At 50.9% G+C, this 24,465-nt stretch overlaps 1 protein-coding gene and 1 non-coding gene across 2 annotated transcripts in view; both read left to right on the top strand.

Moving 5' to 3' along the window:
* The window catches only part of LOC147097799 (transportin-2), a 50,337-nt gene extending 30,571 nt beyond the window's left edge, over positions 1–19,766 (top strand). Inside the window, exons 17-23 of the mRNA XM_085971921.1 lie at positions 584–682; positions 2,745–2,840; positions 6,321–6,396; positions 6,666–6,765; positions 7,259–7,333; positions 10,324–10,456; positions 14,006–19,766. Of these exons, the coding sequence (XP_085828047.1) occupies positions 584–682; positions 2,745–2,840; positions 6,321–6,396; positions 6,666–6,765; positions 7,259–7,333; positions 10,324–10,431 (554 nt within the window). The 3' untranslated portion in view covers positions 10,432–10,456; positions 14,006–19,766. The remainder of the gene's footprint in view (positions 1–583; positions 683–2,744; positions 2,841–6,320; positions 6,397–6,665; positions 6,766–7,258; positions 7,334–10,323; positions 10,457–14,005) is intronic.
* LOC147097800 (small nucleolar RNA SNORD41) lies at positions 129–195 on the top strand. The gene has a single exon (XR_015074342.1). It is a non-coding gene; the product is annotated as a small nucleolar RNA SNORD41 (small nucleolar RNA).
* Positions 19,767–24,465: the final 4,699 nt, after the last annotated feature.

Below are 24,465 nucleotides of genomic sequence, written 5' to 3'. Positions count from 1 at the left end.
ATGGCCTCGGTATACCTCCGAGCAGGTTTATTTTATGCTGGTTGTAGTGCTCCATCCCTGCCACCTCACTCCTGTACAGGGGGAGTTTGTGTGGGAAAGTCCTCCGTGTTTGGAAGCACTGTCGTCCTCTGGAAGTGATGGATAACATATTGCTGACCTCTGTGATGGTTCATATATTCATACTGTCTGATCCGGAGTTCCTTTAATCTTATTTTGCCTCGAGCACCTGTCCCTTCTCCCAGCCCAGACGGTGGGCAGGTGGCCTGTGACTGGCAGCCAGCTGGTTTGAGGGCAGTTGGAATGGATGCCTTTCTGTCTCTCTCTCTCTCTCGCCTCTGGCATCGCTCAGTCATTCCCTCCACCAAGGGGCCGTTTAAATCTGATGCCTTGCTCCTCTTGGAGAATCCAGGGGATTGGCTGGACCTCTCGTCTCCAGGTTCCAAGTGATCTCGGTGGGGTGGAGGGGGCAGCTTTATAAAGTGGGGTCAGGTCTGAAGTCTTTCCCTGTTGTTGCTGGATTTATGTGATGCTGTTTTTTAACTCCTATTTCCTGTTGTCTCCCTCCCCTACCCTCACCTCTTAGCTGAGTTCATGCCAATCTTGGGAACCAACCTGAACCCGGAGTTTATTTCCGTGTGCAATAATGCCACCTGGGCGATTGGGGAGATCTGCATGCAGATGGGTGAGTTCTTGCTTTAAGTGATGTCTGATTGAAGAGAGTGATGATGGAGCAGGATCTCAGAAGGTGTTGACTGAATCTTTGGATCATTGTCCTCAATCAGATAGTGTCTCTGATTAGAGATCGCTCCATGGTCCATTGAGCAAAGTGGCTCCTTGCTGTGATACTGAGCCCCCAGCCTATAGAAACATAGAACAATAGGAGCAGGAGGAGGCCATTCGGCCCTTCGAGCCTGCTCCGCCATTCAATATGATCATGGCTGATCCTCCATCTCAATACCATATCCCCGCTCTCTCCCAATACCCCTTGATGCCTTTTGTGTCTATATGGCTAACCATGCTGGGGCTACAATTGCCCTATGCGCCCTTGGACTTTACATGCAAGTTCATTCTTTGGACTGGGAAGTGGTTCCTGATCCCTACCCAGTGACTGGGTGTATATGTAAATACACGAGAGGATTGGGCTGGTACTTGATGTCATCCACATCCCACTGACTGGAAGTGTCTGGGCTCGTGTGAATAATGGCAACTGGGTGAGATAATCATACCCCCCCCACGAACTTACAGAATGGTACGCCAGAATGGACAAGTGGGCGGTGTAATCACGAGCCCTGGCCCAGTGGGCGCTGTAATCACGAGCCCTGGCCCAGTGGCGGTGTAATCACGAGCCCTGGCCCAGTGGGCGGTGTAATCACAAGCCCTGGCCCAGTGGGCGCTGTAATCACGAGCCCTGGCCCAGTGGGCGGTGTAATCACAAGCCCTGGCCCAGTGGCGGTGTAATCACGAGCCCTGGCCCAGTGGGCGGTGTAATCACGAGCCCTGGCCCAGTGGGCGCTGTAATCACGAGCCCTGGCCCAGTGGGCGCTGTACCCACGAGCCCTGGCCCAGTGGGCGGTGTAATCACGAGCCCTGGCCCAGTGGGCGGTGTAATCACGAGCCCTGGCCCAATGGCGGTGTAATCACGAGCCCTGGCCCAGTGGCGGTGTAATCACGAGCCCTGGCCCAGTGGGCGCTGTAATCACGAGCCCTGGCCCAATGGCGGTGTAATCACGAGCCCTGGCCCAGTGGCGGTGTAATCACGAGCCCTGGCCCAGTGGGCGGTGTAATCACGAGCCCTGGCCCAGTGGGCGGTGTAATCACGAGCCCTGGCCCAGTGGGCGGTGTAATCACGAGCCCTGGCCCAGTGGGCGGTGTAATCACGAGCCCTGGCCCAGTGGGCGGTGTAATCACGAGCCCTGGCCCAGTGGGCGGTGTAATCACGAGCCCTGGCCCAGTGGGCGGTGTAATCACGAGCCCTGGCCCAGTGGGCGGTGTAATCACGAGCCCTGGCCCAGTGGGCGGTGTAATCACGAGCCCTGGCCCAGTGGGCGGTGTAATCACGAGCCCTGGCCCAGTGGGCGGTGTAATCACGAGCCCTGGCCCAGTGGGCGGTGTAATCACGAGCCCTGGCCCAGTGGCGGTGTAATCACGAGCCCTGGCCCAGTGGGCGCTGTAATCACGAGCCCTGGCCCAGTGGCGGTGTAATCACGAGCCCTGGCCCAGTGGGCGGTGTAATCACGAGCCCTGGCCCAGTGGCGCTGTAATCACGAGCCCTGGCCCAGTGGCGCTGTACCCACGAGCCCTGGCCCAGTGGCGCTGTACCCAGCCAGGAGTTAGATGGTGGTGCAGTGTGGAACCTGTAAGAACATCAACGGTAGTGGAAACTTTAAGATACGAGAGAACTAGCAGCACTCGTCAAGAATAGATTTACTGAGTGCATTCGAAAGCAGTGTGGCTTCACCATGGCAGTGGTGACATTCAGTTGAAGTATGGTTAATGAATTCACCATCCGCCTGCAAGGGAGGAAGGAGCGTTGCTAACCAAGGGTTTGAACTCAAATGCGACTTAATCTTGAAGGGAGGAAGCAGGAATGTTTGATAACACTCCTGTGAAATGCCTTGGAGTGTTTCACTAGTTAAAGGTGCTATATAAATGCAAGTTGTTGTTGAAATGGTCAAAATAATGTTGGGAAATTGCTGTTAAAACAGTGGAGGTGAAATCTGAATATTAATCTCCTGCCCTGATAGGTGCTGAGATGCAGCCATATGTGTCTCTGGTTCTGAATAACTTGGTGGAGATCATCAACAGACCGAACACTCCCAAGACTCTGCTCGAGAACACCGGTAAGATTCAAACTGATCTACACACTTGGAGTACTGGCTCGGAGCTCAAACTGATCTACAGGCCCTGGGAGTACAGGCTCGGAGAACATAAATAGGAGCAGGAGTTGGCCATTTGGCCCCTCGAGCCAGCCTGCCCCACCATTTAATAAGATCATGGCTGATCTGATCTTGGACTCAACGCCACTTTCCCGCCCGCTCCCCACACCCCTCGACTCACCTGTAGCTCAAATATCTGTCAATCTCCGCCTTGAATATATTCACTGACTCCGCCTCCACAGCTCTCTGGGGAAGAGAATTCCAAAGATTCACCACCCTCTGAGAGAAGAAATTCCTCCTCATCTCCGTTTTAAATGGGTGCCCCCTTATCCTGAAACTGCACCCTAGTTCTAGATTCCCCCATGAGGGGGAAACATCCTCCCTGCATCTACCCTGTCGTGCCCCCTCAGAATCTTAAATGTTTCAATAAGATCACCTCTCATTCTTCTAAACTCCAATGAGTACAGGCTCAACCTTTCTTCATAAGACAACCCCCTCATCTCGGGAATTAACCTCGTGAACCTTCTCTGAACTGCCTCCAATGCAAATGTATCCTTCCTTAAATAAGGAGTTCTTATGAGACCAAAACTGTACGCAGTACTCTAAGTGTGGCCTCACCAGCGTCCTGTACAGTTGTAGCAAGACTTCCCTACTTTTATACTCCATTCCTCTTGCAATAAAGGCCAACATTCCATTTGCCTTCCTAATTACTTGTTGCACCTGCATGTGTTTCTTGTACGAGGACCCCCAGATTCCTCTGTACCGCAGCATTCTCTCGCCATTTAAATAATTCGCTTTTTTATTCTTCCTACCAAAGTGGATAACCTCACATTTTCCCACATTATACTCCATCTGCCAAATTTTTGCGCACTCACATTGTGTCCTCCTCACAACTTGCTTTCCCACCTATCTTTGTATCATCAGCAAATTTGGCTACAGTATACTCAGTCCCTTCATCCCAAGACATTAATATAACTGATCTACACTCCCCGGGAGTACTGGCTCGGAGCTCAAACTGACCTACGCTCTCCGGGAGTACTTGCTCGGAGCTCAAACTGATCTACACTCCCCGGGAGTACTGGCTCGGAGCTCAAACTGATCTACACTCCCCGGGAGTACTGGCTCGGAGCTCAAACTGATCTACACTCCCCGGGAGTACTGGCTCGGAGCTCAAACTGATCTACACTCCCCGGGAGTACTGGCTCGGAGCTCAAACTGATCTACACTCTCCGCGAGTACTGGCTCAGGGCTCAAACTGATCTACACTCTCCGCGAGTACTGGCTCAGGGCTCAAACTGATCTACACTCCCCGGGAGTACTGGCTCGGAGCTCAAACTGATCTACACTCCCCGGGAGTACTGGCTCGGAGCTCAAACTGATCTACACTCCCTGCGAGTACTGGCTCGGAGCTCAAACTGATCTACACTCTCCGCGAGTACTGGCTCAGGGCTCAAACTGATCTACACTCCCCAGGAGTACTGGCTCGGAGCTCAAACTGATCTACACTCTCCGCGAGTACTGGCTCAGGGCTCAAACTGATCTACACTCTCCGCGAGTACTGGCTCAGGGCTCAAACTGATCTACACTCCCCGCGAGTACTTGCTCGGAGCTCAAACTGATCTACACTCTCCGGGAGTACTGGCTCGGAGCTCAAACTGATCTACACTCCCCGGGAGTACTGGCTCGGAGCTCAAACTGATCTACACTCCCCGGGAGTACTGGCTCGGAGCTCAAACTGATCTACACTCCCCGGGAGTACTGGCTCGGAGCTCAAACTGATCTACACTCCCCGGGAGTACTTGCTCGGAGCTCAAACTGATCTACACTCCCCGGGAGTACTGGCTCGGAGCTCAAACTGATCTACACTCCCTGGGAGTACTGGCTCGGAGCTCAAACTGATCTACACTCCCCGGGAGTATTGGCTCGGAGCTCAAACTGATCTACGCTCCCTGGGAGTACTGGTTCGGAGCTCAAACTGATCTACACTCCCCGCGAGTACTGGCTCGGCGCTCAAACTGATCTACACTCCCCGGGAGTACTTGCTCGGAGCTCAAACTGATCTACACTCCCCGCGAGTACTGGCTCGGAACTCAAACTGATCTACACTCTCCGGGAGTACTGGCTCGGAGCTCAAACTGATCTACACTCCCCGCGAGTACTGGCTCGGAACTCAAACTGATCTACACTCCCCGGGAGTACTGGCTCAGGGCTCAAACTGATCTACACTCCCCGCGAGTACTGGCTCAGGGCTCAAACTGATCTACACTCTCCGGGAGTACTGGCTCGGAGCTCAAACTGATCTACACTCTCCGCGAGTACTGGCTCAGGGCTCAAACTGATCTACACTCCCCGCGAGTACTGGCTCGGAGCTCAAACTGATCTACACTCTCCGCGAGTACTGGCTCAGGGCTCAAACTGATCTACACTCCCCGGGAGTACTGGCTCGGAGCTCAAACTGACCTACGCTCTCCGCGAGTACTTGCTCGGAGCTCAAACTGATCTACACTCCCCGCGAGTACTGGCTCGGAACTCAAACTGATCTACACTCCCCGGGAGTACTGGCTCGGAGCTCAAACTGATCTACACTCCCCGGGAGTACTGGCTCGGAGCTCAAACTGATCTACACTCCCCGGGAGTACTGGCTCGGAGCTCAAACTGATCTACACTCCCCGGGAGTACTGGCTCGGAGCTCAAACTGATCTACACTCCCCGGGAGTACTGGCTCGGAGCTCAAACTGATCTACACTCCCTGGGAGTACTGGCTTGGAGCTCAAACTGATCTACACTCCCCGCGAGTACTGGCTCGGAACTCGAACTGATCTATGCTCTCCGGGAGTACTGGCTCGGAGCTCAAACTGATCTACACTCCCCGCGAGTACTGGCTCGGAGCTGAGGGCCAAAAATGAGCACCTGTATTCCTAATACTGTTTGCTGCGGGATTCTCATTTATAAATCACTTACTGAAAGTGTGCAGCACAGTGTCACAAACTTGTGTGTGTTGGGAATGCTTCCAGCGTTGGATTGATTGCACTGATATCTTCAATAATAAACTGTCTGTCACCCTCTTCAGCCTGCCCATGCCTGCAATACATTCCTGCAGCCCTGATGGCCTTCATCATCAAAGCAGTAGCTCCTTGCCATCCGATACACACCTCGAGTCTGGTTCTGTCTGTTTTCCTCTTTTTTTCTCCTCCTCCTCTCCCCCCCCCCCCCCCCCCAAAACCAAGGAGCTTGACCAGATGCAGGACACCAGCAAGGTTATCAATGGGAGCGATGGGACAGTGACTGGCACCTTGCAACACTGCCATGATGGTTAGAAAATGCAGACATTTGAATCCTGAACTAAAGAATGTTGAAGTTTTCTATTCTGAGCGTGTTGACTTTGGGAGAAGCTGTAACTGGTGGTGGTGATGCTGTATGTTGATATTTTCTGTCTCTCCACAGCTATAACCATTGGCCGACTAGGTTACGTGTGTCCCCAGGAAGTTGCACCCATGCTACAGCAGTTCATCAGGCCATGGTGAGTGTTTCATTCCCTTTTCCTTCCCTCCTCCCTGTTTGGCTCCGGACCATTCAATGTGTATAGTCCAGAGGTGAGGGGTAAGCTCTCTGGCCTCACAACGTGAACTGCCCACTCTGACTCTCTGGAGCAGCCTGGGCCAACATTGTGTGCCCACTTCACTGAGGGCTGGCCACGGCTGAAAGCCATACCCTGGCACGAGTCATGACGGGCAGAGTGTGAAGTATTGCTGCTTTCAGACTCCGACAGTGTGGCTTTGTAATTCACAGGTGTACGTCTTTGAGAAATATCCGTGATAACGAAGAGAAGGATTCTGCGTTCCGTGGGATCTGTATGATGATTGGAGTGAATCCAGGGGGTGTGGTGCAGGTAAGAAAGTGTTCTTTGGCTGGTCTGCTGCCCAGTGTGTGTCTGTGCCGCACTGACCAGGACTGTCCCAGGTCTGTGCTGCATGAGCTGATCGCAGCCTGGGTGGCCATCGCCCAAGGTTAAAGAGTAGAGCGTCAGCCAGGGTTCCTGCTCCTGATCACAGGATTGGGCAATTGGGATGGCCTATGGGGTGAAATATCTTGCTGCCACTCACTGGGTTCACATGAATGGGTAACCAGTGCCTGTGGGGCTGTAGCCAACTAGGACTCAGTACAGTCACGTGGGGAGAGGCAGGGTTGTGTTGGGGTGTCAGAGTTCCAGGCATTCTCCACAAGGTTAATGCAGAATGTGGGTCCACTCGCTGCTGCTCCTGTATTGCTGATGCCAGGTTTAAGTAGTCTATATGTGGGTGGGCCTTGTATGTTCAGTGGATGGAGGGAAAGCAGTCAGTGTACAAGGTAATGGATTAAAACTAACCATTTGTTTCTTGTAGGACTTCATCTTCTTCTGTGATGCTGTTGCTTCATGGGTGAGCCCAAAGGATGACCTGCGTGACATGTTTTACAAGGTGGGTGCTCATTCTGTGGACTCTGTCCTCTCTTTCCCTCCCCCCCCCCCCCCAACTCTGGGATCTGAGGCTGGGTGTCAGTTGGTAACTAAAGCCTCTCCCAGGTAGGTGACTGATGGCAGAGCCTTTCTCGATGTTTGGGATGTGTGCTGAGGAGATGGAGTGTTGCTGCTCTTGTGTCGAGGATGCAGAGCACAGTGGCACTAGACACGGAACAACCAGCCAGGGCCTCGTGTTTGGCCCTTCACTCTTAGTATAGTGGGTACGGTGATGAGGTTATTGCTTAGTGATCTAATCTCTGGATCAGGGGACTTTAGTTCATACCACGCATATTTAGTGTTCGTTTAGCCCAGACTGGCTTGGCCTGGTGTGGCATGCCTTTGGGCTGGATGATGCTGGGGTCTCTGGGAGCCTCTGGTATCTAATCCAAGTGGTGATTCTCGATGTACATTGATGACACACAGCTCTACCTCTCTCAGCTGCTCCACTGCCTCTGTGTTGTCAAATTGCTAGTCCAACATGGGTGAGCTGAAACGTCCTCCAATTAAATATTAGGAAGACCGAAGCCATGGACTTCGGTTCCTGCCACGAACTCTGTTCCCTATTTACCCATTCCATCCCATTGTTTGCGACCTTGGCGTCCTATTTGACCTGGAGCTGAGCTTCCGACCCCATATCCAATCCATCAAGACCGCCAACTTCCACATCACCCATCTCCGCCCCTGCCTCAGACTATCTGCTGCTGCAACCCTCATACATGAAAGGGTGGAACTGAAAGAAATCAGTATTTGTAGGGAAATGGTGTTAGGAAAATTGATGGGACTGAAGGTCGATAAATCCCCAGGGCCTGATAATCTACATCCCAGGGTACTTAAGGAAGTGGCCCTAGAAATAGTAGATGCATTGCTGGTCATCTTCCAGAACTCAATAGACTCTGGAACAGTACCCATGGATTGGCGGGGAGCTAATGTTACCCCACTATTCAAAAAAAGGTGGTAGAGAAAAGGCGGGGAATTATAGACCGGTAAGCTTGACATCGGTAGTGGGGAAAATGCTAGAGTCCATTATAAAAGATGTAATAGCAGAGCACTTGGAAAGCAGTGACTGGATCGGACAAAGTCAACATGGATTTACAAAAGGTAAATCATGCTTGACTAATCTACTGGAATTTTTTGAGGATGTAACTGGTAAAATAGATAAGGGAGAACCAGTGGATGTGGTGTATTTGGACTTTCAGAAGGCTTTCGATAAGGTCCCGCATAAGAGATTAGCGTGCAAAATTAAGGCACATGGGATTGGGGGCAAGGTATTGACTTGGATAGAGAACTGGTTGGCGGACAGAAAGCAAAGAGTTGGAATAAGTGTGGCAGGCAGTGACTAGTGGGGTACCGCAAGGATCGGTCCTAGGACCCCAGCTGTTCACAATATATATTAATGATCTGGACGAGGGAATTGGATGTAATATCTCCAAATTTGCAGACAACACAAAGCTGGGGGGGAGGGTATGCTGTGAGGAGGATGTCGTGAAACTCCAGCACGATTTGGACAAGTTGGGTGATTGGGCAGAAACATGGCAAATGCACTATAATGTGGATAAATGTGAGGTTATCCACTTTGGTGGCAAAAACAGGAAGGCAGATTATTATTTGAATGGTAATAGTTTGGGAGAAGGGGAAGTGCAGAGACCTGGGTGGTGTTGTACACCAGTCGCTGAAGGTAAGCATGCAGGTGCAGCAGGCGGTTAAGAAGGCAAATGGTATGTTGGCCTTCGTAGCAAGAGGGTTCGAGTACAAGAACAAGGATGTCTTGCTACAGTTGTACAGGGCCTTGGTGAGACCACATCTTGAGTATTGTGTGCAGTTTTGGTCGCCTTACCTGAGGAAGGACGTTCTTGCCATGGAGGGAGTGCAGCGAAGATTCACCAGGCTGATACCTGGGATGGCAGGAATGACGTATGAGGAGAGATTGTGTCGATTGGGCTTATACTCACTGGAGTTTAGAAGATTGAGAGGGGATCTCATCGAAACCTATAAAATTCTGTCAGGCCTGGACAGACTAGATGCAGGAAGGATGTTTCTGATGGCCGGGGACTCCAGAACCAGGGGTCATAGTCTGAGGATAAGGGGTAAGCCATTTAGGACTGAAATGAGGAGGAATTTCTTCACCCAGAGAGTGGTGAACCTGTGGAATTCTCTGCCACAGAGGGCGGTGGAGGCCAGTTCATTAAGTATATTCAAGAAAGAGTTGGATATATTTCTTAAGGCTAAAGGGATCAAGGGATATGGGGAGAAGGCAGGGACAGGGTACTGAATTTGGATGATCAGCCATGATCTCATTGAATGGCGGAGCAGGCTCGAAGGGCCGAATGGCCTACTCCTGCTCCTATCTTCTATGTACCTCCAGATTTCAGCTGTCTAGGCCCTAAGCTCTGGAATTCCCTCTCCAAACCTCTTTGCCCCTCCAGCTCTCTCTCCTTTAAGGTGCTGCTTAAAACCTGCCGCTTTGACCAAGCATTTGGTCACCTGTCCTAATGTCTCTGTGTCAGTTATGCTGATTAAGCTCCTGTGAAGCACCTTGGGACGTTTTACTGTTAAAGGTGCTATATAAATGCAAGTTGTGCAGGTCCAGACAGTCAAGTACCTTCCAGCGTGGGCGACTGGATAGTGATCAGGTACAGCGGCACCAAGGCCAACTGAAGAACCTCCTGCTGCTGCCCTGGGCACAGACCCAGGATCAAACCTGGGACCCCGTAGTCTGTATGGTTCACTGCCACATTGGGTGATGCATTTACCCCCCTGCCTTTAGATCTGTTCTTTCCACTACAGTTAAAGCCAATGGGAAGAAAGGGAATATTTACCCATGGTGGTTCTTGTATTGATTTGCTTGCATATTACCCAAAGAGCTGATGATGGAAGATGAACTTTCAGAGAGACCTGTTCTTTGGTACTTTTAAACATTGCGATCAATGTTTGACTCTTCCTGTCTTGCAGATCCTGCATGGGTTCAAGGAGCAGGTTGGTGAGGAGAACTGGCAGCAGTTTTCGGAACAGTTCCCACCACTTCTGAAAGAGCGGCTTTCTGCGTTCTATGGCGTATAGCTGAAATTAAGGGACACAATGTCAGGTAAGCATCCTGTGCCCGGAGACCAGGCAGGTGTATGGGTAGGGTCCGGCCGAGTTGTTAGGTCGAGCATTTCTCAGACTCACCCCCACCAGCAGCGTCCTCCTGATCAGAGTTGGTTGGTGGGTATCTCGCTGAGAGATTTGGGGGGGTATTGATGGAAGCTTTCTCGCCTCGTGTCTCATTCCTGTTCGCTGGCTTTGGGCTGGAAAGTGTACTCTTCTCTCGGGGAGTGGGGAAGGATTTGAAATAGAATGAGGTTGGGCAGTCCTTGTCCCCATCTCACATCCTACTCCACAGCAGAAAGGAATCCTGGCACTGGTCTGTACTGGCACAGATTCAGGGCATTGTCGGGATGTGTTTTTGGGGTCGGGTGGCAGCTATTGTGCAGCTTAACATAGAAACATAGAAGATAGGAGTAGGCCATTCGGCCCCTCGAGCCTGCTCCGCCATTCAATGCGATCATGGCTGATCATCCAAATTCAGTACCCTGTCCCTGCCTTCTCCCCATATCCCTTGATCCCTTTAGCCTCAAGAAATATATCCAACTCCTTCTTGAATATATTTAATGAATTGGCCTCCACTGCCTTCTGTGGCAGAGAATTCCACAGGTTCACCACTCTCTGGGTGAAGAAATTCCTCCTCATCTCAGTCCTAAATGGCTGACCCCTAGTTCTGGACTCCCCGGCCATCGGGAACATCCTTCCTGCATCTAGTCTGTCCAGGTCTGACAGAATTTTATAGGTTTCGATCAGATCCCCTCTCAATCTTCTAAACTCCAGTGAGTACAAGCCCAATCGACCCAATCTCTCCTCATATGTCATTCCTGCCATCCCAGGTATCAACCTGGTGAATCTTGGCAAGAACATCCTTCCTCAGATAAGGCGACCAAAACTGCACACAATACTCAAGGTGCAGTCTCACCAAGGCCCTGTACAACTGCAGCAAGACATCCTTGTTCCTGTATTCAAACCCTCTTGCTACGAAGGCCAACATACCATTTGCCTTCTTAACCGCCTGCTGCACCTGCATGCTTACCTTCAGCGACTGGTGCACAAGGATACCCAGGTCTCTTTGCACTTCCCCTTCTCCCAATCTATTGCCATTCAAATAATCTGCCTTCCTGTTTTTGCCACCAAAGTGGATAACCTCACATTTATCCACATTATAGTGCATTTGCCATGTTTCTGCCCAATCACCCAACCTGTCCCAATCGTACTGGAGTTTCACGACATCCTCGTCACAGCACACACGCCCACCCAGCTTTGTGTCGTCTGCAAATTTGGAGATACTACATCCAATTCCCTCGTCCAGATCATTAATATATATTGTGAACAGCTGGGGTCCTAGGACCGATCCTTACGGTACCCCACTAGTCACTGCCTGCCACTCGGAAAATGACCCATTTATTCCAACTCTTTGCTTTCTATCTGCCAACCAGTTCTCTATCCAACTCAATACCTTGCCCCCAATCCCATGTGCCTTAATTTTGCAAGCTAATCTCTTATGCGGGACCTTATCGAAAGCCTTCTGAAAGTCCAAGTACACATCCACTGGTTATCCCTTATCTATTTTACCAGTTACATCCTCAAAAATTTCCAGTAGATTAGTCGAGCACGATTTACCTTTTGTAAATCCATGTTGACTTTGTCCGATCCTGTCACTGCTTTCCAAGTGCTCTGCTATTACATCTTTTATAATGGACTCTAGCATTTTCCCCACTACCGATGTCAGGCTTACCGGTCTATAATTCCCTGCTTTTTCTCTGCCACCTTTTTTGAATAGTGGGGTAACATTAGCTACCCTCCAATCCATGGGCACTGTTCCAGAGTCTATCGAGTTCTGGAAGATGACCAGCAATGCATCTACTATCTCCAGGGCCACTTCCTTAAGTACCCTAGGATGTAGATTATCAGGCCCTGGGGATTTATCGGTCTTCAATCCAGTCAACTTCCCCAACACCATTTCCCTACAAATACTGATTTCTTTCAGTTCCTCCCTCTCATTAGTCCCTATGTTCCCGGACATCTCTGGGAGGTTATTTGTGTCCTCCTTTGTGAAGACAGAACCAAAATATGTATTTAATTGGTCAGCCATTTCTTTGTTCCCTGTTATAAATTCCCCTGATTCTGACTGCAAGGGACCTACGCTTGACTTCACCAATCTTTTTCTCTTCACATATCTATGAAAGCTTGTACAGTTATTTTTTATGTTCCCTGCAAGCTTACTTTCATAATCTATTTTCCCCCTCTTAATTAATCCCTTTGTCCTCCTTTGCTGAATCCTAAACTGCTCCAAATCCTCAGGTTTGCTGCTTTTTTGGGCCAATTTATATGTCCTCTCTTTGGATATTATGTTATCCCTAATTTCCCTTGTTAGCCACGGTTGAGTCACCTTTTTTGATTTATTTTTATGCCAAACTGGGATAAACAAATTCTGTAGTTCATCCATGTGATCTTTGAATGTTTGCCATTGCCTATCCACCGTCAACCCTTTGAGTGACATTACCCAATCAATCCTACCCAACTCGCGTCTCATACCATCATAGTCCCCTTTATTTAAATTCAGGACCTTAGTCTCTGAGTCAACTACTTCACTCTCCATCTTAATGAAGAATTCGATCATATTATGATCACTCCGACCCAAGGGGCCTCGCACAACAAGATTGTTAATTAATCTTTTCTCATTGCATAATACCCAGTCTAAGATGGCCTGACCCCTAGTTGGTTCCTCGACATATTGGTCCAGGAAACCATCCCGTATACACTCCAGGAATTCCTCCTCCACAGTATTATTACTAATTTGGTTAGCCCAATCTATATGTAGATTAAAGTCACCCATGATGACTGCAGTGCCCTTATTGCACGCTTCTCTAATTTCCCTTTTAATGCCATCCCCAACTTCTGCATTACTGTTTGGGGGTCTATACACCACTCCCACTAATGTTTTCTGCCCCTTGGTATTTCTCAGTTCTACCCATACAGATTCCACATCATCAGAGCTAATATCTTTCCTTACAATTGTGTTAATCCCCTCTTTAACCAGCAATGCTACCCCACCTCCTTTTCCTTTTTGCCTATCTTTCCTGAATATTGAATACCCCTGGATGTTGAGTTCCTAGCCTTGGTCCCCCTGGAGCCATGTTTCTGTAATTCCAATCAAATCATATATTCATTTACCTCTATTTGCGCTGCTAATTCATCCACTTTATTATGAATGCTCCTCGCATTAAGACACAAAGCCTTCAGGCTTTTTTTACGCTCTTAGATCTTTTAGAATTATTATTTACTGTGGCCATGTTTGTTTTAAACCCTTGATTTCTCTGATTGCCACCTTTGTTTTTCTCCTTCCTGTCTTTTGCTTCTATCCATGTTTCCCTTTCCCTTTCCTTTGTCCCCCTGCTCAGGTTCCCAATTGCAGAATTAATTGTGGGATTTGAAGCCGATTCATTGACCATTAGGGTCCTTGTGACTTATTTTAAATGTGTTTTTAATAGGATTTTCTGTCATGCTCTGGATAAAGACTAAAGTCTGTTTCTCTTTTTCTCGTCAGGTTTCTGTTGCTGGGAGGGCTACTGGGAAATCATCCACATCTAGGAGTTGCACTGCCCTGTCAATGGGGGGTTAGGGTGGAGTTGGGACTAAAAACACGCCCCCTTTCTCCGAAAATATCGGGGGAAAAACAGCCTCTAAACCAGAGCAAACTGGATTCATTCGGCAGAAAGATCTTGTAGGCCTTCTCTCTGAAGAGGCAGTCTGCCACTACATGGGACAATCCAAAGATCCCGAGGGTCAAATCTCTCAGTTGGACAACTCGGGAGGGGGCAAAAAGTGTGGGAAATTTAGGAAAAAAATTAAAATATAGGCAAGCTTAGTGAAGAATTCCAAAAGATTAATAAAATCGGCTAGGTTTGAACGGCCTTGTCCATCTAAATTTGGGACAACACAAGTCTGATGCTTGTGCCGTGGTTTAAGAGTAGAAGTTTTTAAAATTAAAAACAACTTTTTTTTAACACATTAAAACTAGAAAGCATACCGAGCTTTGTATCGTCGCATAGATACGCCAGCAGTCATCAAAAAAAAGAGTCACTGTTTAAAGCTAGACTGCATGGTGGTGCGCTGTAATAGTCTAGTGATCTCTGAATAGAACGTAATGAATCGTAATGTGTGTGTATGTAGATCAAGGCTTCACTATCTTTTCCGATGGGTTGTAATGGATCGTTCCAATGCAGAGTGACACTTGGCCTTCTGCTCCCTCGAGAAGCCGGAAGCAGGGGGGAAGAGATCGTCGGGAGGCCGGTGTGAAAGCCTGTACCGTGATACTGTAGCAAAGCATGTCTGTACTGCCATGCTCTGGCGATGCCCTGTTAAACAATGAACTGTTCGGGTTTGTTCCTAATTATTTTTTGTGATAATGTGCTGCTGCATCCTCTTGTCTTCATATCGTTAAAAAAAAGTGTAAATTGAAATGGCAAGTGTTCACAAAGAGAAAAACACAAACCTTTTTTAAAAAGCCTCTTGGTTGCACTTGTGACCTCTTTTTAGATGTTGGATAGTTAGCTCCACGTTCCTGAACTGAACAATTTGACCCAAGCGTGTGGTTGGAGGAGACTAGTGGTAGAGTGCTGCCCTTTGATTGCCGGGCGGACTAGGAACTGACCGATCTGTAGCCTCTGCATTGGATGGGGGGAGGCGGGGGAATGGAGAGAAGTACCTGTGTCTGAGTAGCTCATGAAGAAGCTGTACCCGGGATGGGGCACATATTTACTGCGGCATTGTTTTTGCTCATTGCACTGGCTGGGATTTTATGTTCCCAGATTGGACCCTTCCAATTTGAATTTTTGACAATTTGTTTCCAATTCTGACTAATTGGTGTCAAACGCAATGATTTCACATTGGAAGTGCCCACCCGTGTTTATTTTAAACTTGCTGTCACCAGAATGGTTCAGATGGTTTCATTTTTGTTTCCTGCTATTTTGATCACCCATGTGGCAACTTCCCTGATCCAGGACCTGCAGACTGAAGGCCAGGCATGGAACTGATGGACTGAGCCCTGTCACAACAGCCCTGAGAAGCAGTTGGGGGATGATTGGAGTGGGGAGCGGTGTTGGCTGGTAGCTGCCAGCAGTGGCTGCAGTGATATATCTTTCACCTGTGACCTAGCAGCAATGTTGCTTTGCGTCACTGACCAATGTGGGTGATTATTGAAACTGCTTCCATACAAATTCAGATGAACCTGTGTAATTCTTGGAGCAGGATTCTGTGGAGAGATTTCTGTGTCATTATTCTTTAACCTTTTTTTAAAATGGGCCATCTCCCCTCCAGGTTGGTCACCACTGATGTTTGGTTCTGAGAGGCCCACGGGCTCCCAGTGTCTGGCCTGCTGTTTGTGTGAGCTTTGACAGTCTGTGTGCTGTTCAGCTGTGGAAACATTCAAACCTGAGTCCCAGCTTGTCCCTGGTTGAGACCCCCATACACTCACTGGATCACTAGCTTAGTATGGCCCAGGCACAGATCCCCACACTCACTGGATCACTAGCTTAGTATGGCCCAGGCACAGATCCCCACACTCACTGGATCACTAGCTTAGTATGGCCCAGGCACAGATCCCCACACTCACTGGATCACTAGCTTAGTATGGCCCAGGCACAGATCCCCACACTCACTGGATCACTAGCTTAGTACGGCCCAGGCACAGACCCCCACACTCACTGGATCACTAGCTTAGTATGGCCCAGGCACAGATCCCCACACTCACTGGATCACTAGCTTAGTATGGCCCAGGCACAGACCCCCACACTCACTGGATCACTAGCTTAGTACGGCCCAGGCACAGATCCCCACACTCACTGGATCACTAGCTTAGTATGGCCCAGGCACAGATCCCCACGATCACTGGCTTAGTACAGCCCAGGCACTCGATCTCGGACTGAGTCAGCCTGTGTAAATCGTTGCCACAAGTTCCCCATTCATCCTGGGCTCGTGGGCTATGAGTGGGGAAGGGGGTTCCTTTTCAATGCCACGTCTGTAACCATTCCTGCCTGCCCTATTTTCACCTGGCATCTTTTGCCCTCACTCATGGGAAATGTGTTTGGAAAATTCTTTTCAACTTTTTACAATTGAGTGAGAAATTCTAGTGACGCAAGGATTAAAAGGGATGGTCTGTTTTGGCTATATCCTGAGTGTCTCTTACATCCATCACTGTGTTGGGAGGGAGGGTGAGATGCTCTGGGCCTCGTTCCTCTGATGGTCTCTAACAAGCTGGGGGGTGTTGGATGGAGTCTCTGACCTGTTGGGTTCCAGTGGGATTCGAGTCGTGTTTTTAGTGAGATGGGAACGCTGGTCTGGAAGGTGAAGAATGTGCTTTGTGATGTAAGTGAGGGGTGCCTGGCTCGCTGGCTGTTGTGGGGGGCGGGAGCTGTGTGGACACTGGTGCATTTCCACAACTGCACACAGGCATTGGGTCAGGTACCGGATCGTGTTGAACCTTCAATGTGCGAAAGGACCTGGTGTTAGGTGGGAGGCGGGATGGGTTTGTTCCTAGTCGCATGCTGTTGGCGGGTGGTTCATGAGCAGGAAAGCTGGACCAGCGATCACTGCTGGTGCTCACCCAGTCCCCATGCTTGGTACAGCTCACTAACTGTTTGAGTTTTATGTTTCCTTGCCCATCCGCCCCTGAAAAGTGGGGATTTCATTCCTTTTTTGTTTATTTTTAACCTTGAGGGACCTCAGACTCATTTATTTTCAGTTAACACTTCATGGGTTTGAACTTTCTACAAACATTCCCAGAAATAACACCTCCTTCCCCTTAAACTGAGATGTTTCCAAGATGTTTTAATTGTTTTATGGAGCAACGTGTTGTCTGGCACAGTTGGTGCTGTAACAGACCTTGGCACTGCCTGTGATGGAATCTGCACGATTGCCACCAGACTGATGATGGGGCCCACCGGGAATTGACTGGGATTTTCTAGCCAACTGATGGGTGTGGAATTCCCTTTGGGAGGAAGGGATGGAACTGTGATCGCCCTGATCTCTCTGAAATGACCCCAAATCTTTATCATTTGTGAACAGTCACCAAGGGTGGGAAGGTGTCCTTGTTTTGTGTGGGTTCCAGTGAACCCTGATGAATCCTGTGCTTGGCGTTGCTGCCAGTAGATTGTTTGTTACTGTGAGTCTGTGTTTTAATTTATTAATGTGTGTGTTTAGCTGATCGCTGTTGCTCCTCACAGCAGCGGCACTGAGGTGAGTGTGAGGATTGGAGATGAATGAATCTGTTCGAGGGTTCATGGTGCTCCTCTGCCCCGTCCCCTGGAAGCAAACGGTTGGCTTTATCTGGCTGTACCTTGGGACTGACTGACTAGCCACTAGGGTGCTTGCGGACTGTGAATGTTGCATGCTCAATGTGGTGCGTACCTTCCTAAACCCTAAATATCATTCGTAAAAGTAAACTGCAGTGTATCTTTGTCATGCTGATGTAATCAAAATGTAGCCTGAGTATCACTGGCAGAAGCGGGATGGGAGGGGTTGACTGGGCAAGGGACAGATATCGGGCTGATTTTTTATAACCGAGTGACTGAGGTTTTGGTGCACTTTTGCCTCTATCTCTACTCACTGCCATTTCCATGGGAGAGGGGGCACCCGAGAAAAATCGAAACCCTTTACCAGGAGCTGGTTGGCTGCAAGGTATCTTTCAATTGTTTGTGTACCTTTAATTATGTCATGGTGCAGCCACACGCAGTTGGAACTGGGGCAAAGAGAAGGTGGGACCCCCCCCCCCCCCCGCCCCATGGGTCTGCAGAGCAGTCATTTTCCCTGGGGTGGGGGGGGGGGGGGGAGAGAAGTAGTGAGACGGGGGCTCATCTGGAAACGACAAACCTTTTTACAGGGCCGTCTTGAGATGTGTTTACTTGTAACAAAATTCCATTGTACCATTAACTTTTTTTTAAATATATTAAAAAAAGGGTGTGGGGGGGGTGGGGGGAGACCAGTTGAAAAATCTTGTATGGATTTGATTTCTGGGTCCTCCCCCTCTATCAGCTCCAAGCCAAGCAGCAGGACTTGCTGCATTCTGCTTACTGGCCATGTTGAGTCCTGGCCTGACCAATGTGACTGTTCTGAGAGCTTGGGCATTCTTGGATTGTTTTTTTGGGGGGGTGGGGGGAGGTTTGGGATTTGTGTGCACCTCCCAGTCACTCTGGCTCCAGATCCCAATGGTCCTATCACAGATGGTGAGCCCCATGTGTAGAGTTTGTGCTGAGTGGAGGATTGGCTGGGTGCATTCTTTATCCATCCAGTTGAGATGGAACCTTGCACCTGTGGGCTCTTCCTTGCTGAGGACCACTTTGTACTACAGGTGGTGGGGTGTGCTGGTGTCACTGCATGCAGTGGTAACAATTTATCACTAATATTAATCGCAGTGACTTAAAAGATGGTTTAACTTGATTTTTTTATTCTGTCAATGGTAAATTGATGTTCTCAGTTTACACAGACAGCAGAAAAGTAATCATATTTAACTTGCCTGTTTTTAATAGCCCTGATTAGTATTTTGGGATTGAGTTTACAGAATGGATTGTACGGAGGAGGAATACTGTCTCTTTAAACTGTGAAAGTTGGTTCAGGCAAAGGGAGTATCTGAGAATGGGCCACAGTCTCGCCCTCTTCCTGTTGCCATGCCCTGCCGCAGGCTCTTACCACCTCCCGTCTGTATTCAAGTGGAAACACCCAGTGCCCCCTCTGTACCTTGCTGCTGCTCTGGCAACCCAACCCCCTGGGAATATCCAAGCAGGGGAGCTTTGTTCAAACACACTACTCCTTCACTAAAGCTGTTTACAGTCTCTTTCCTGGGAAGATGCCAACTGGTAGTTGGGTGCAGCATCGAGAGAAGTCGTTCTGTTTGAGGAGAGAAGAGGCCAGAACAAAACTAGCCTGAACACAACAGCCGCCGTCTGTGCAGGCGAGTTCCAAAGGACGTGCCGTTCTGTTGGGGGTGATCTTCACTGCATTGGGTGGGTGCTGAGCCTGCTATGGTTTGGGGGATGTTGTGTTTCTCAGATACTCTCATTGAGCTTATATGACTCGAACTGTCCCCTTCCCCCCACCACCACCCCCCCTCCGAGCTCCTGTACCAGTGTTGTGCTGTCCCCTTTTACTTTGAGTTGTATATTTGTAAATGTGCGGTGTGTTTCCTGTGATTCGATCAGTGTAATGCCGGCCGCTTGCACCTTTGCTCAACTGAGATTTTTTTCTCATTTTTATGTATAAATTTGTTTTTCTTTTTTTTTCTTACGGACTAAAATCAGTTTCTCGTGACTCTAGTTTGCGTCTGTCTTGTGTTTTTTCTTATTCCTATTGTATCGTTTTCAAAGTGGCTTGGGGTCCGATCTTTCTCTACGCCGAGGGTTCAGCTGCATTGACCACGGGGAGAGGTTTGTGGTGGGGGCCACACGTGAGTCTGTGCCTGCAGGTTGCATTGTATGGTGAGAAGCTGAACGTCAGAGGCACTGGTTGGGACCAGGGAGCAAGTGGGAGCAGTGTATCTCTGACCCTCTCGCCCTGTGGGGCTACAGCTAAATGGTATTGAGGTTTACCACCTATAAACCCTGCATTCTGCCCTCCCAGCACCTGATGTAAAGCTGCAGTGATACCTGTACACAGAGCCTCTAAACATGGTGATCTAAGGGAAACAATCTCTAGGGATCCCAAAGTGCTTCACAATCAATGAACTGCAGGCATTGTTATCTGGGTAAAAGCTTCTGACAATTTGCACCCAGCAGGATCCACAAACTGCAAATGAGATGCATAAGCAGGCAATTGTTTTTTTTTGTGGTGCTGTTCAAAACAACTGAATGCTGAGGAAGGCACGAGTGCAACTCCCTGCTCTATTCCCACAATGTAATTGGGCCTGTAACATGGAACCAGCCAGGGCCTCACTTTAACATCTCATCTGAAAGATGCTCCGCGGGGCCCAAACGCCCCAGTCTCCCTTGCTCCACGGAGAGAGTGCTACCAACTGAACCAGGCTGGCACTTCCGTTTGAAATATCTTCACTCCCAATTACTGGGAATGGATCAGTGGACCTGGTCAACTGAAAGGGCTGGGCTCTCTGAGCTATGTGGATTACTGTGTGTGGGGGGGCTGCTGTGATTTGCAGTCCATGCGTTCACTGCATTAATGTCCAGGAAATGGAGTACTGAAGTTTCTAAATGTAAAACTGTGGGGCATATGTAAGCTGTCAGTGCCTGGAACTGGAATTGATTACAGGCTGTGTGCCTGGTTTCCACTGGAGATGGCAGCAGCAGAGCCTGCTTCCTGGTGACCCCCCTAACAACCAGTTATAGAGCAACATTGCCACAGACTTGGAGCAGGGACTGGAATTCAGCTGATCCAAGCAGCCAATTCTACTCTGTAAATCACATGCTTTTCTTTCACCCTGTTCCTATAGATGCCAGGCACCCAAACAGTAACCACTTCCTGTTCTATTGTACTCCAGACCCCACCCAGTGCTTAACCCTGACCTTCCACAGCGCACAATAGTTAGTGATGGAGGAGGCATTTATCCCAGCTTCATGTGCGGAAACGACTGGGTCATTTCTAAAGATGCACAGTTACAGCACAACTTGGCTCAAACACCTTGTGCAATAGATGATACAGCACACAGCCACGGCTGCTGCTGGCCTCTGTAACTGATGTTGAGTATGTTATGCAAAGATCTAGATACACAATGATTGCCCCGACTCTCCAATAAAACGAGCAAAACTCGACAAGAGACTGAAAATCTGAAACAAAAACGAGGTGCCGGTCAGGCAGCGTCTGTAGAGAAATGTTGGGTTAATGTTTCAGCTCAGTGACTGACAAAAGGTCATTGACCTGAAACATTAACCTGACCTCCTCCTCCCCAGCTGCTGCCGGACCCGAGTGTTTCCAGCATTTTCTGTTATTATTTGAGCTTCCAATGTTTGGTTTCAGGGCATTACAGGGCTGAGTAATGTGAGGGTCGCTGCGCTGGCTCTGTGGGTAAAAGGATGCCTGGTACAATGCTCAGTCCTTCAGACCATGAATAAAGGGCTTGCTTTCATTTCAGATCGGGTGGTAGTTGAGGCTGTGACCTTGAAGTTAGGGAAGGGGGAATCGGCCAGGGTTCCTGCTCACTATCGAGTGCCACTTGCTGTTGGATCAGGTAGAATTGGCACCTCCCTCTCCTCTACTCCCCCCCCCCCCCCCCCCCCCCAAAACATGCACACACCTGGACTCTCGCCACGGCAGAGTATAAGGTGTTTGTTGCTATAGTGCTGGTGCTTGCAGGAGATGGGTGGAGTGGTATATATTTGCTCTGTTAGGTTAAACAAGATGTGGGGCATTTCCTGCCATGCAGCACTCTGCATTTCTATCGTGGCAGGGTGTAGTATTGTGGGGGTCACTACACCACCAAGAAAGTCAAATGTCAAGAATTAAACAGAGTCCCAACCTTGCTAGCTGTGAATGTGGAGGGTGGTAATTTCTAGAAAAGAGCCATCTCCTCTCAATAAAGAACATCACACTTCTAGGTGTCAGGCTGGTTTTTGTTTTAAGCTAATACTTTTAATAAACTGTCCTGTCTGATTCTGGTAATTAAGATGATGAGTGGCTCAAAAGAGGAATTTGTATTTATAAACCATGACGTCCCAAAGTGCTTCAAAGCTACTGAAGTACGTTTAAAGTGTAGTCATGGTTGTAATGTAGGGAAATGCAGCAGCCACTTTGTGCACAGCAATGGCCCACGGCCAATTGGACAGAAAATCTGCTTCAGTGATGTTGGATGAGGGATAAATATTGGCTAGCAGACTGGGGAGAACTTCCCCAACTGTTCGATTAGCACCAGGATATCTTTTATGTCGACCGGTGAGGGCAGACAGCCTTGGTTTAACGTCTCATCCGAAAGACTGCACCTCCGACAATGCGGTGCTCCCTCAGTACTGCCCCTCCGACAGTGCGGCGCTCCCTCAGTACTGCCCCTCCGACAGTGCGGCGCTCCCTCAGTACTGCCCCTCCGACAGTGCGGCGCTCCCTCAGTACTGCCCCTCCGACAGTGCGGCGCTCCCTCAGTACTGCCCCTCCGACAGTGCGGCGCTCCCTCAGTACTGCCCCTCCGACAGTGCGGCGCTCCCTCAGTACTGCCCCTCCGACAGTGCGGCGCTCCCTCAGTATTGCCCCTCCGACAGTGCGGCACTCAGTACTGCCCCTCCGACAGTGCAGCGCTCCCTCAGTACTGCCCCTCCGACAGTGTGGCGCTCCGACAGTGCGGCACTCAGTACTGCCCCTCCGACAGTGCGGCGCTCCCTCAGTACTGCCCCTCCGACAGTGCGGCGCTCCCTCAGTACTGCCCCTTCGACAGTGCGGCGCTCCCTCAGTACTGCCCCTCCGACAGTGTGGCGCTCCCTCAGTACTGCCCCTCCGACTGGGCGGCGCTCCCTCACTACTGCCCCTCGGACAGGGCAGCGCTCTCTCAGTACTGCCCCTCCGACAGTGCAGCACTCTCAGTACTGCCCCTCGCACAGTGCGGCGCTCTTTCATATGGGCTCGTTTCTGGAGAGGGAGTTGAATCCTAATCCTTCTGAGGTGAGCTGCTACCAGTAAGCCAAGGCCATTCAACTTTGGGATCTTGGGTGGAAACTATGAATTATATATCAGGCTTTCACTGATACTGTGAGTTGAGGTGAGCAGGGTTTACTGCAGCGCAGTTTATGAATGGAGTTGGCCGTGTGCAGCCTGGCGTGAGAAATCTGTCAGCGCCAAGCTATTGAGGCGGCTGTAGCTGGGCCCATGGCTCGCGGTATCTGAGCCCTCGAACAGGGCCGGGGCCGGCAGTGAGCAACAGCTTGAGCTTGGGGCTCTTCGCTGTCAGATGGAGCTTCCTGAGGGCTGACTCTGGATGGAGCTGCACGGGAGACAGTGAGTCGGCACACGGAGGGTTCCTGTACCGCGAGTGCGGAGCTGGCCAGGGAGCAGCAGCAGCTGCTGGGGGCCAGACGGTGGCCTTCCAGCCCACTCGGGAATAGGCTCTGCTGGAACAGCTAGGTAAGCAACTCTCAGGCTGCTGGAGGCGGGCGGCCCGTGAAGAAAGCAGCAGGCGAGCGGGGGCCCGGCTCCTGGGAGGGAGGCGGCTCCGGACATCGCTGACACCACCCACCCCGGGCTCCGGACATCACTGACCCCCCGGGCTTCTGACACCACTGACCCCCGGGCCCCGGACACCACTGACCCCCCGGGCCCCGGACACCACTGACCCCCCGGGCCCCGGACACCACTGACCCCCCGGGCCCCGGACACCACTGACCCCCCGGGCCCCGGACACCACTGACCCCCCGGGCTCCGGACACCACTGACCCCCCGGGCTCCGGACAGCACTGACCCCCCGGGCCCCGGACACCACTGACCCCCCGGGCCCCGGACACCACTGACCCCCCGGGCCCCGGACACCACTGACCCCGGGCCCCCCCCGGACACCACTGACCCCCCGGGCCCGGACACCACTGACCCCCCGGGCCCCGGGCTTCTGACACCACTGACCCCCCGGGCTCCGGACACCACTGACCCCCCGGGCCCAGGACACCACTGACCCCCGGGCCCCGGACACCACTGACCCCCCGGGCCCCGGACACCACTGACCCCCCGGGCCCGGACACCACTGACCCCCCCGGGCTCCGGACACCACTGACCCCCGGGCCCCGGACACCACTGACCCCCGGCTCGGACACCACTGACCCCCCGGGCTCCGGACACCACTGACCCCCCGGCCCCGGACACCACTGACCCCCCGGGCCCCGGACACCACTGACCCCCCGGGCCCCGGACACCACTGACCCCCCGGGCCCCGGACACCACTGACCCCCCGGGCCCCGGACACCACTGACCCCCCGGCCCAGGACACCACTGACCCCCCCCGGGCCCCGGACACCACTGACCCCCCGGGCCCCGGACACCACTGACCCCCCGGGCCCCGGACACCACTGACCCCCCGGGCCCCGGACACCACTG

This window comes from Somniosus microcephalus, chromosome 31 (assembly GCF_052327205.1).
Source record: "Somniosus microcephalus isolate GS21.2 chromosome 31, FLI_Smic_1.0, whole genome shotgun sequence".
Lineage (NCBI taxonomy): Eukaryota > Metazoa > Chordata > Chondrichthyes > Squaliformes > Somniosidae > Somniosus > Somniosus microcephalus.
This window is presented reverse-complemented; position numbering and strand designations above follow the sequence as displayed.